The 12,871-nt window shown below is 42.5% G+C and overlaps 1 protein-coding gene across 1 annotated transcript in view; it reads right to left on the bottom strand.

The window, feature by feature from the left end:
- Window positions 1-12,871, bottom strand: part of ENTPD3 (ectonucleoside triphosphate diphosphohydrolase 3) — a 163,086-nt gene that overhangs the window by 20,187 nt on the left and 130,028 nt on the right. Inside the window, exons 6-8 of the mRNA XM_069211947.1 lie at window positions 9,728-9,958; window positions 501-773; window positions 274-384 (exon numbers count right to left, since the gene is read on the bottom strand). Coding sequence (XP_069068048.1) covers window positions 274-384; window positions 501-773; window positions 9,728-9,958 — 615 coding nt within the window. The remainder of the gene's footprint in view (window positions 1-273; window positions 385-500; window positions 774-9,727; window positions 9,959-12,871) is intronic.

Below are 12,871 nucleotides of genomic sequence, written 5' to 3'. Positions count from 1 at the left end.
CTGTGTGTCTATGTGTAAGCATGTGTGAATGAGCGAATGTAAAGGTCAAATGGCGTGTGGCGTAACTTCCGCTTCCCCAGACCTTTTGGTGAATTGACGTTCATGCTGATGGGCTGTATCAGGATTATGCTCCTAGCTGTCAACCTCTTGCCCAGGACACCATGCAGGGCTGGCTGTGCTAGACAGACGTGAGTGGAGAAGCAATAGAATATTGTGACAACAGTGCCATCTGGTGGACATTGAATAGCATGCAACGCCACAAAATACACCCACCTCTTTCCAATTGTTCAGGCAGAAAGACCATACACTTGAGTTAAACTCATCGAGAGAGAAGTATCCAGTTAGGTTTAAAGCATGGGCCGTGTAGTAGAATCCTGAAAATGCCTGTAGGGGGAAAACAACACGGTTGAAAAAAAGGGTCCAGTAGTAGAAACGTTTGACAAATTGAGACCTGTATACATCCTGTTATATAAAAAAAATCGTCCTGTCTGCAATCTTACCGAGAACTTGCCTTTCACTTTGGGCTGGTAAACACCATCAAAGGAACAGTCCTCTCTCTCACCGCAGGCGGAAATGTTGAACAACGACGCCATCTTCTCCCGACACAAGGCCGGTTCGCCAGTGCCCTTGAAGGTGATGGAGTTGTCGGGCTGGTAATTCGAGGGGCGGTAGGCGGCACTGCATAAGCTCCCGAATGTGTGCTTCATTGTGAAGTTGACTGCGTAATTTCGATGATAGCAGGGGTTCTCCACCACGGATGTGTTCATCGCGGTCTGAGGAGGAACGACAAAGCAGAAAATGTTTTTATTTATTTTTGTATTTTTTGGAAACATAGGGGGTCATTCTGACCCCCGCCGGTGGCGGAAGCCACCGGCCTGCTTGGAACCGCCAGAAGACCGTACCGTGGTCAAAAGACCGCGGCGGTCATTCTGACTTTCCCGCTGGGCTGGCGGGCGACCGCCAAAAGGCCGCCCGCCCGCCCAGCGGGAAAGCACCAGCAATGAGGAAGCCGGCTCCGAATGGAGCCGGCGGAGTTGCTGGTGTGCGACGGGTGCAGTTGCACCCGTCGCGATTTTCAGTGTCTGCAAAGCAGACACTGAAAATCCTAATGGGGCCCTGTTAGGGGCCCCACGACACCCGTTCCCGCCAGCCTGGTTCTGGCGGTCAAAACCGCCAGAACCAGGCTGGCGGGAAGGGGGTCGGAATCCCAATGGCGGCGCTGCCTGCAGCGCCGCCATGGAGGATTCTTCAGGCCAGGGGAAAACCGGCGGGAAACCGCTGGTTTCCCTTTTCTGACCGCGGCTTTACCGCCGCAGTCAGAATTGGCCTGGATGCACCGCCAGCCTGTTGGCGGTGCAGGTCGGAATGACCCCCATAGTCCTTACATGGGAAAAAAGGATCTTAAATTAGTAGAGCACCATAAACTTAAAGGAAGAAACAGGAAATAAGTAGAAAAGATATGACGGGAAACCATCAAAATCTACATGAAAGGGAAGCATCGTGGTAATAACATCAAAGCTCAACACCATCGCCTTGGGGGCCAGCGTCTCATCCATCCAGAGCCTGACTGACTGGATCCCCAATCTTACTCAGCCTCCATCCACGAGAATCATTCTCTAACAGAGACATATCCATCAGACAGATATTTAAACATGTTATCAATCTCCTTGTCTAGCCGGTTCTGGCATGCTCCTGGCTCTCAAGGGCGGCCCCTGGTCCCTGGAGTTGGTGGTGTGAATTTTTAGAAAATGGTTCCATGAGATGAACCTGGTTTGTGGCTTGTAAAACATGAACACATCTTTACGGTGTGATCTTACTGTGTGTGTACCTCCCTATTTCTCTCACAGAAAGTAAAACATGCCTGTGTGCTACACTTCCAGATGAAGGTCAATGAAAAAAAGTATGTGAAACTATGAAACCTGTTGATCGATCAGAGCAATCCTGTTCTATAGCTGCGCTCACCTGCAGTCGTATTACTGATGCAGTCCACAACTTGAGCACATTGAAACTGTGCATGCCTGATGCAGACTGGGCAAGTGGGTCCTATTTATATAACACACCCCTGGCTGCAGGGCAGGTGGTAATTCAAAGAGATGACATGGAATGAGACCACAGTGGCAAGGACACAAAGATATGCATCAATCTGCACCTGCGGATTTACACTCTCACATGGATGCAGTCTTACAAATAACAGGAATTCACAAACCTTAACAATGTTTTGTGAAGTCTCAATTATGTTTATGTGTAACTGTGCAGCAGGTTCATGGGGAAATGTCACTGCACTTACGCAATAGCACTTTTAAAAAAATTCCCAGGAGTAACCTCTTCCCGACACCCCGAACAATTGAGGGGTGTTCCCTTCTTATTCCCTGACTGCAACAGTATTTACTCTTCCCATTGTCTGGAGTACATTCCCAACCAATTCCAGGGTGGACATGCTACATAAATTACTTTGCAAAGGCGAGAGCAGTAATTTCATGATTGTATGTGCCTGGATAAAACATCATCTATCCCTTGGATTCTACATATTAAAAGTGCCTTTGATATTTTGAGTACTCTGCAATATTTTAACAGCCCAGATTTTATTGATGCTTCAAAAAAAATTGTAAATTAGCTCTGAAGTCTAGGTTTAATCCTAAAGTCTATCTTTAGACTTGAAGTCTATGTTTTGACCTGAAGTCTAAGTTTATACCTGAAGTGTAAGTTTAGATCTGAAGTTGTACACTTGAGTAAATTGATTTTTGAGTGCATGAGCATGGGCCAATAGCTTTGGGAATAGCCATGGAGTGGCGGTTCATCCACCTATAATTGTTTATGTGCATGTGTTCCGTAAACCCTTAAGGTGGCCCTGGAGATTTCCATAGACTGCACCTCGTGGATGGCACAGATTTCAATTATCCCCAAAAGACATTGGGCTTGTAGATGATGCAATAATAAACGCAGGGCATGAACATAGACAAAGTGATTTCCTCATTGCATGGGGGTGAATCCCCGCGTACATTAGGGATGACCCACTTACCATTACACGGGTGTTAGCTGCGCACATGCACAATGGCTATTGCAGAACGTGCAGCACAAACAGTAACCAATATTTCTGTAACATACTTCACTGGGAATACTAAAATGTTTTCATAACATTGGCCTTGGGGCTGTAGTACCCAATCTGTGCTTCTGAACAGAGTGCACTCAGTGCTGTTTCCACCACAGAAGTAGCACACTGCAGATTAAAAGAAAAGGTGTTGAACACATCTATGGCTCCATCTGAAATACCAAAGTGTAAATTCGAATCTAATTTGTATACGTACACCACGAGTAAAAGGACATTAAATGCACTCCCCATTAGAGGGAGTTTGAAAGGCTGCCGCCAATCTCCTGTGATCCCTGGAGGAATAGGATGTGGTTGAGACATGATTACTGCCCCTTCCATAGGCAGCCTGGGTACTCTAATGTGGAAAATCTGTCTGCATTGCTGCATGTAAACCCAACAACGTTGGTACCATAATGGTGGGACTGCACGCACTATTTTCAAACCATGATGCCCACCCAGCAGGTTGTATGTCAGAATACTGAGCACAAAAATATCAGTCTGCAAGAATCTTGCAGCTAAGATACTGATAACCAGACTATCATGGACAAACATATACATAGGTAAGTATAGATTAGGTATACTTAATTCCACATCTCCACATAAGGATATATGTAACTTGTCAAGGTTGCTTGATGTGGAGTTAAGAACAGAAAATCTTATGGTTGCCTTTACTATAGTCTGGTTATTGATCTTTTGGGTATGATATTTTTGTAACATAATATTTAAAATTCGCTATTCAGGTACCGGACCACAGAGCGGCAGAGAGTTAGCCAGGATGCTTCTTGAGGTTATGGTGACTGATCTGTTATTGGTTTGGTTAACATCTCATTAGGTATATGCCAAGATTTAAGTTCATCCTCCTAGTTGTGTGAAGTCAGGAAACTGTTCCTTGGGTGAGTCAAAATAATTGCCAACTTCTCACAGCCTGCGGCTCCATGGTTTAAGTGTAGACAGCATGACACGACTGGCGTTAAACTGTGTTATATGGTTTGGCAGGGGAAACACCCGGAACAACGACTCCTAAACCACAAAGTCGTGGAAAACGAAAGCGAAACAACGGTTTCGTTTTCCACGACTTCCTGGTTTTTGGGCCTTAAGCACGCATGTGTGAACCACGTACATGCGTGGTTAAGGCACAGAAGAAGGGAGTCGACGAGGTGAAGGAGGAGGTAAGTTGGGCTGGGACTGGGGCTGTTTTTTGGGGGGTGGGGTGGGGGGCTCGGGGTGATTAGGGTTTAGGGGGTGGGGGAGTCAGGGTTTAGGTTTTAGGGGTGGGTTGGGGTGCTTTAGGTTTTAGTGGTGGGGTGGTGACGGGGTATTTTTAGTTTTTGGGGGTGGGGGCTTGGGGTGATTAGGGTTTGGGGAGGGGAGGTCAGGGTTTAGGTGTTAGGGGTGATTTGGGGGGTTGGGGTGCTTTAGGTTTTAGGGGAGGGGGGTTGGGGTTGTGGTGATTTTGAGGGTGGGGGGGTTGGGGTGGTTGTAGGTGTCGCAGTAATTTTTAGGGGTGGGGGCTTAGGGGGGACGCATGCTGGAACCGTGCATGGTGATCACTAATGCCTTTACCAGGAATGCCTTTACAACGAAAAATCGTTGTAAAGGCATTCGTGGTAAAGGCATTAGTGATACCAACGAGGTCGTTGTCCCGAACTCGTTGTTGAGCCATGGGTGGTTGAAGCACTCGTGGTTTCAACATATAACCGTCTGGCAGCTTTGGGTATGAGTGGACCGGGCAACTGATGGGCATGGGCAGGAGATGTTGGGGACATATATGGGCCAAATAATGCATTTGTAGACACATTGTGCTTATAACTTTGTCCGAATGTGCTAAGATTTAAAGACACCTTGACAGGGGTTGCACGAGTTGTGCTTTCTCCTCGAAAGATTTTTGGTGAACTGTAGTCACAAGAGGCACCTTTTAAGAGTCTCACTCTACTAATGGATTATTTCATGGCTGCTTGTGTTCTCCCATTTAAAAAAATACAACAAGACTTTCTAAATGGGCACAAACTGTGTTCGTGCAATCTAATGTATCACTTGGTCAATGATGGTAATCTGGTAGATTATTGTGTGAAATTATTAATCCAGGTGTTTAGCTTTAAAGTCCTCACACGCTGTGTACACATCACAGAGCTGCATTGTTTGCACCTGGGAACTCACTGGTCCCAGTAAAGACTGTGGCAACCAGCCCCTGGCTGGCACAGATGTCCACCCTTCCCATGCCACCTGCTTATTTCATTGATTAACATATTAGGTAGAAGGAGGTGCTGGGAACCGGCTGATTAAATGAAGATTATGCGCTTGGTAGGGGCGAGCCCACTCACACCTATTCTCTGACACTCATTGTGATCTTGGGTCACTTACTAGATGTCAGCGAATATCAGGTGGTCAAAGGAAATTGTCAAACACTGAAAATGAACTTTCATACATTATGAACAATATACATACTAGTAATTATTTTTTAGATGATATGGGATAGAGAGGTTCTCCAAAGCCTACTTTTTAGTCTCTTTTATGATTTTGCACCAAGTCCATGTTAGCATTATAGAAGGGCCACAATGCGCTTATGCACGCGCAGTGAGTGCACCCGTGGGCTTGGAGCAGGAGGTGCATTGAGTGTGCAATCACACTTTTACCAGCAGACTTTAGGTAATGTACACACCGGGTCCGACTGGGAACCCATTTGTCAGACCAGCCCCCGTGTCGCGGGCGGGGGTTTGATGCAAGTGCGAAGCACTGCTGCTTTTGTTACTGGGTGCCGATATTGCAGCACAGCTGCAAAATCCTGCCACCAATAACAAACCAGCCCACACTGCTGCAAAACCGGCCCTCACCCTTCCAGCCTCCCGGGAAAATGCCCGACGCCTGCTACAGCCAGTCCGGCCCTGTGTACACAGCAGTGGCATTGAGTTCTAGGTTTTTAGCAGCCTAGGTTTCTGCTTTGTGAGCACTGGTGCCACTTCAAGGGTTCCAGGACAGTGTAATTTTACATGAAGAATTTACGCAACTCCGCCACGAATTCCCAAAGACATAGAGCCCTAAATTAGAGTTAGGGTGGGTGATATGCGGCTTCACTTGGCAGCATATTTACTACCCCTATAAAGTGGTTAGTGGAAAACCTGGGACATGTTGCATTCTCTGACGCTTCAGCATGGTGAAGATAAATCCAATGGCGGATGTTCAAGCAAAATGCCTGATTCCAGGGGTGGATTATATGTCTTTTAGAAACATGAGGCCTGATTTATGAAAAGTTAGTGCCGCTTTTGCGTCATTTCTTGATGCATAAGCAGCGTAAACTTACAAAATATAATTATATTATATATTATATATATATTATATTATATATTATGGGCACAAACTGTGCCCATAAAACTTACAAAATATAATTATAACATCATATATAATATAATAATATATATATAATATATAATATAATTATATTTTGTAAGTTTACGCTGCTTATGCATCAAGAAATGACGCAAAAGCGGCGCTAACTTTTCATAAAGCAGGCCAATGGTGTCTTAAATGAGGAAGTACATGAGCAGACTGGACCATGCTGGGTTTTCCACTTTAGATACAGAGGGTTCACCTCTGCCTTTTTCTGTGGATTTACTTCCACCAGTGCTTGATTTGCGAAAAAAATAAGTGCTGGGGCCGTCGTCAGGAGGCCGCTGCACCTCAACCAGCCCTTTGCTTCTGTCAGCGCCACCTATGACAGAACCAACACAACTACTAACCATGAAACCCTACAAGTGGGACAGTTCAGACTATTCCAGGACCCCAAAGCTGTAGCAATGGCTTTGAAGGCAGGTAATAGCTATTTTAAGGTATATTGAATTAATAACCAACTGTTGTTGCGCTCGTCTCTATATTAGACAAACAGCGCCACCATATGGCAGAATGTCATAAGAGCTGGTGTTGACAATTAAGTGCTGGTGCCAAGCACCGGGTCCCACCGGCTCAAATTAAGCACTGACTTCCACTTAATGGCAGTAATTATAGTACACACAGCAGCGTTTGTGCAGTGAAATGTCCAATAATTGCTACAATTCTACATTTTTGATTTCTTAAATGAGTTTTTTTTCCTGCTGTCTGCATAATCACTGCACCTATCATGTTTTCAGCCAGTTAGCAACCTCCCTTAAGTCTGGCTCAAAATCTTTTATGAAATTAATGATTTTACTTAGTTTCCAATGCACTGAGAAACAAGTTGCTCAGAAGGATAGAAATTAGATATCACTCTAGCCTAGGGAGTCAAGAAAAACAGACAAGGAGAAATATACAAGGACAAATATTTGTATTATATTTTTTCAATGTTTCTAATATTTTTATTTCATTTGTTCGTTTTGTCTATGAATATTTTTGGAGACATGAGACCATAATTGTTATGTCCAGTCTTGGCAATTCATTTTGAACTCCACCTTTTTATGAAAGGTGACACGTTACTCGGAAAAACAAATGGGCTAACCTGCAACAATTGTAGAAAAAAGTAGTCGAGCTTGTGACCTTGGAGACAGACCCTTTAACTACCTCATAAAACCCAAAAATCCATTATTGGTATCAGAGAGAAAAGAGGAGACCGCTTTAGGTTGTTCTTGGCAATGGTCCTATCAGAGCAGAAGCACTTAGTTGGGCTCGGTAGCCAATCCGTATCGAGAGCCGATGGCTGCTCTGGTAGTGCAATGTGGAACCTTCTCCTCCATCAGTGATGCAAGGAGCATCATCAACTACACAAATCCTTGCTATTTCTGTGGTGCTTTTGGGTTTAAATGGAGTACAGGAGGTTGATACTCTCAAAACGCTTTTGCTGTTTCTAGCATTTTGAGAAGATGGGCTGGTAATATGACAGTCTGTCAGAGTTATTTATTTATTTATTTATCTGATTTGATTTGATTTGGGTTTTATAGAGTGCACAAATACCCAGAAGCCTCTTGGTGCTAACGCGGCCCCTTGACTCAAACCTCAGCAACCATAAATGCAAAGCAATCTACAGAGACAAAGAAAACAGCCACGTTTTTAACAATTTGTGAAAACAAAAGAAATTCTGCTTTTTTTTAGCTGCAGAGGCATTTTATTCCAAAGTTGGCTAGCTGTGTACAGAAACTGCGACCATCCCATGATACCTTCCTAGTTCTTGAGATGATCACAGCTCTTGAAGTCGCAGAGTGTGAAGCTCTCTTCGGAATACATTATCTAAGTTTGTTTTTTAGGAACTCTGGACCGGTTTCATGCAATGGTTTGTGTGCCAGGCACAGAACCCAGAAGGCAATTCTTTATTCATTTATTTATATGCTGTTTTTATATAGCATGAACCAGACCTGTTTGGGTGACAGCCCACTTTACCGAACAGTGATTGCCACCTCAAAGCTCAAGCAATAGATAAAAAATAGAAGGTTCTCAAGTAATACAGATTAGGAAAGATAAAAAGGGCTGGGGGAAATATGCCCATTGGGCATCTAAGTCAATAGCTAGTAGGACAGGCTGAAGGGGAATTAGGTATCAATAAGGTTCTCAGCAGTAAGGTATGGGGTACAGCCATCTATATTATGAAACCTAATGTAGTAAAACTTCATTTATACAGGCTGTGGGAATGTCTCAGCAATGTTTGATGCAAAGTTGTATGGCTTTGAAGAGTGGTTTTCACTCATGGTAGGCCTGTGGATATGTATTTCGATGGTAGACTCACATTTTCTGTCTGTTATAATGTCTTGTTTGAGTGGGTTGGTTGCTACTGCTGATGTCACAGTGATCTTGTCTTATGCCAGAGTCTTGTTGACACGTGTCAGTGATGAGATAGGGACCCATCCACCACACAGGGCTGGACATAAGAATCCATACTGCCGATGTATCCAGCCATTTTGACCAAAGTCCAGGAATGATATTAGCCCTACCATCACTACCTTATGAAGTATACCTTTAAATACTCTTCATTTCTTTTGTGAATAAGCACCACAACATTTAAAAAGGGAATGGCGTGGGAATAAAATATGAATATTACTATGCATGTACAACAAACTGAAAGATCTTTGCTGTTTTTACACTTTTACTAATAGAGAGTTGGGACATTTCAGGGCCAATACACAAAGGAATGTAAGAGTGTTGTAAAAGAGTACTTCTCTAGCATTACTATCTGTACTCGTAAATGGTTTTGTGAATAAGCTCCACTCTTCCTTATTTTTGGACACCCTGATTGAAGCCTTGACCAGATTTCCATTCCTCAGATGACCTTCAATAATTTCTTTCATTAGATATGCTGAGGGTTCCTTCTAACCTTGCTCACAGTAGAACACGGTTATTTCCCACAATCCTTTGTCTCTACAGCACTCCATATGAGGTTCTTAGGAGAGGCTTACTGTTGCTCAAAAATGCAAAACACAAACAGCAAGAGCCAAACGAGGAAACCATTCTCATTTCAGGTATAAGGGAGCTCAATTGCAAAACTGTGATTTTAACGCTGTGTAACTAGCGGTAAAGGGTTTGCTACATATAGTCAGTGGATGTCAATTTTCTATGGCCCTTGACATTCCTTGGTATTTACTTTAACCATGTACCAACAATGTTATTAACTAATACACATTATATTTATATCAAAAAGTAGAGATAAACATTTTTAGTTATAAAGCCTACTTATCTTATACATACCCTAACCAGTGATGCCAGGAAGCGTTTTTCTGCCTCGTCTCTTCCGTAGCACTGGAAGCTGTGAGTGTAGACGTTGTACTGGTACCCGTAGAGTACCACCTCTGTGCTTACATTTGGGTTCTGCTCAGATTCTTCTGGAATGAATGATATTTGAGTGGATGCTCCCCCTAGGTCCATTGCCCCAGTTGTCTCGGCTCCATGGGGTCGAACCCATGCCCGCCAGATGTTTTTCTGGTGAAAAATAAAAGAGGTCAGGAATAGTGTTAGCTTTTCTATGACCTATGAATTACTGGTCACAACTAATTCAAAAAGCTACCACATTACCCCCGGAAACCATAAATATGAACAAATACACACAAAGAAATCCATCTCTTGATGATTGTACTACTGAATATCGGCCCTCAGAATATCATGAACAGAATATTGAGAGATAAAATATCGAAAGGTACATGCAATTAGGGATGTATACATTTACTGTTCCTAACTCTACATCTACGTACCTTAAAGATATATGTACATTGTAGGTACATATATGTGGAATTAGATAATAAAAAAAAAAACAGACTTAACTGTTGATATTTAAAAAAAAATATTTTATCCTTGATAATGTGTCCCATTGATATTCTTGGGTTGATAAGAAGGCAGCACACAGTCTTCTTCCATCAGAACATATGCTCTCACAGAGTCCCCCTGCATGGCACTTCCTTTCATTAGAAGACGCCTACCAAGAACCCTAGAACACATGATTTGGATAGACAGTATCCAACATAGGGCAATATAGGGTAAGGGAATTGGGATGCTTTTGTGAGGAGGCACATAAAACACCACGGCTATGGCATTAACATACTGTCAGTCAAGAGCAGAGCCACGCTTAGGATAGAGGCATCCAGCCTGGGACATCATGGTATTAGAATGACCGTCAACCCAGTGAACTCATCGGAAGTTATGCAAAAGTATCCTAAGGCCCTTATTACGAGCCGCTCAATAAATGAGGTGATAAAATTCAACCTATTACTAGTTTTTGGGGAATAACATGAGGAGTTTGGTTCTCACCACTCCAACATCTGCATGTTCTGCTAAATACTGGACAGTTTGGACCAATAAAAGAAGGAGTCACAACTGTGATGTATAGTGAGTCCAAAATAAAAAAGAGACTGATGGAGTTATTAATAAGGCAAGATCAAAATTGTGAGATAGGTGATAAAGAATGACTGTTATTATGTGTCTTGGATTAACTGAGTGAAAACGTTATAGTATAAGTGATTGTGTAAAGAAAATGATGGAAGAGAAGTTGAAGCAGTAATTAAGGGAATGAGCAACAGAGGGTGGAAAGAACTATGGAAATGGGGGTGAAAATGTCAACAAAAGGGAGTAAAGGAAGCAGTAAATCTGGCAGTAAGTGATGATTGGACTCAATGAGCCTTTGACTGCAGGTTTAGGATAACACAGAGGAGAGGGGGACCTACAGTGGATCACATCCCCTCTGTAGAGATGTGAATTTGGCCTTCAGGTCAGAATCTGCAACAATGGCTAGTCAGTATGGCTTAGCGAGTGAATCATCTACTGGTGACATCTAGCATAAGCTGCAAGATAAAGAGTTTGCATTCTGGATAGGCAAATACAGTCTTTCAGCCTCATAAGGTTAAAACATTAGAAAACAGTAACACATGTTATTCACAGCACTTACAAGTGGAGACCTTTGTAGAACTTGGGTGTTTGGGGGCAACCTGCATCTTCCTATGCCACTAAGACTAATATATTACTGAGTGAAGGCGATAAGGGAAAATTGTGTTACTTTCTTTTCAGTACTGTAGACTATGGAAAGTTCTATTAACAAACAGAGTGGGGAACTCTGAATCCTCTGACGCTGTACTTTCATTAAAAAGGGGAGGGTGGTTCATTTGGAGTTGCATCCCAATCATATTTTTGCAGCTTGTTAAATTACCTTCGATTTTTAACTAATCTAATAAAGCATTTTCATGGATTTAGTTTTAGAGTCAACTTTCATGCCACAATGAAATACATCCAAATAACATCACTAAAATATATTATAGCAATAAAATAATAAAAATATACCTAAATATTTAATTATAGTTATCCTTGAGGTTGTGGTTTGCTTTATGTTTTTAATTAACTACTTTATATTCATTTAATATGTGGGTAAAAGTCAATTTAATTAAATACATTCAATACAAGAACTCAATAACATGTACTAATTGTCATGCATAATGTCTTGTGTTTGATTGGAGTTAAGTTTGAGAGTAATGTAATTAAATAGCAAGGGCAAATACACTATTTTATTATAAAAGAGTGTGATGACGTGCATTTGAATGAAAAAGATTATGTGCTAAGAGTGATGGAAGGTAGAAGATGAATTCAGTGGTGTCTAGGAGTAGAGGGAATGAGGGAAGGGCAGGTAGAAGTGATGGTGGTAGAATCGGTGAATAAAATTTAGGCTTAACATTTATTCCTCATCTGAGGGGAACCATTCACAAAAGAGTCAATTCCTGAGTTCTACAGCATGAGATTCACTATGTGGAAAACATAAAAGGTTTTTGATATCCAGTAGAGGATTGTTTTTAAAAGTTCTGCATTAATCCAGGAGTGCAAAACGTCCTCCACCCTCACCAGGACCTGGTCTGAATTTGTGTTATCTCTCCACGGACCTCTCCACTACAAGCTCGTGCAACACCTACACAATGTAGTAAGGACCTGTTCAGTCTTTGTCTGCTGCCCTTGCCTGCTGGAGAAGCAAAATACCTCTGTAACTCTTGCAAACAAACAACCAAGCAAGAGACCCTGGCCAGCACCTGTAGCTTCCCCCCAGAGAGCATTAGCTAATGAGAGGCACTTTTAACCACCCAGAGCTTTTCAACTTTCTTCTTGTTCACTGTGAAGATCCATCTGGCTTATGGGATGCTGTGTAGCCTATGTCACATAAAATGTTTAGACCAGTGTTAAGTTATAATATTACCCATCACTGCATCCCCCTACCACTACATGGCCACCACTACATCTTCTATCACTACATAGTCCAATTAAGCTTTATTAGTATTTTACAATTACAATTACAACTACTTCAAACCTATTGAAAAGCTACTTTTAACACTAACCTTTGTACTTAATTATTTTTTCTTAATTGTA

This window comes from Pleurodeles waltl, chromosome 10 (assembly GCF_031143425.1).
Source record: "Pleurodeles waltl isolate 20211129_DDA chromosome 10, aPleWal1.hap1.20221129, whole genome shotgun sequence".
NCBI classification, from domain to species: domain Eukaryota; kingdom Metazoa; phylum Chordata; class Amphibia; order Caudata; family Salamandridae; genus Pleurodeles; species Pleurodeles waltl.
Note: the sequence above shows the minus strand (reverse complement) of the source record. Positions and strands in the feature narration are given on the sequence as shown.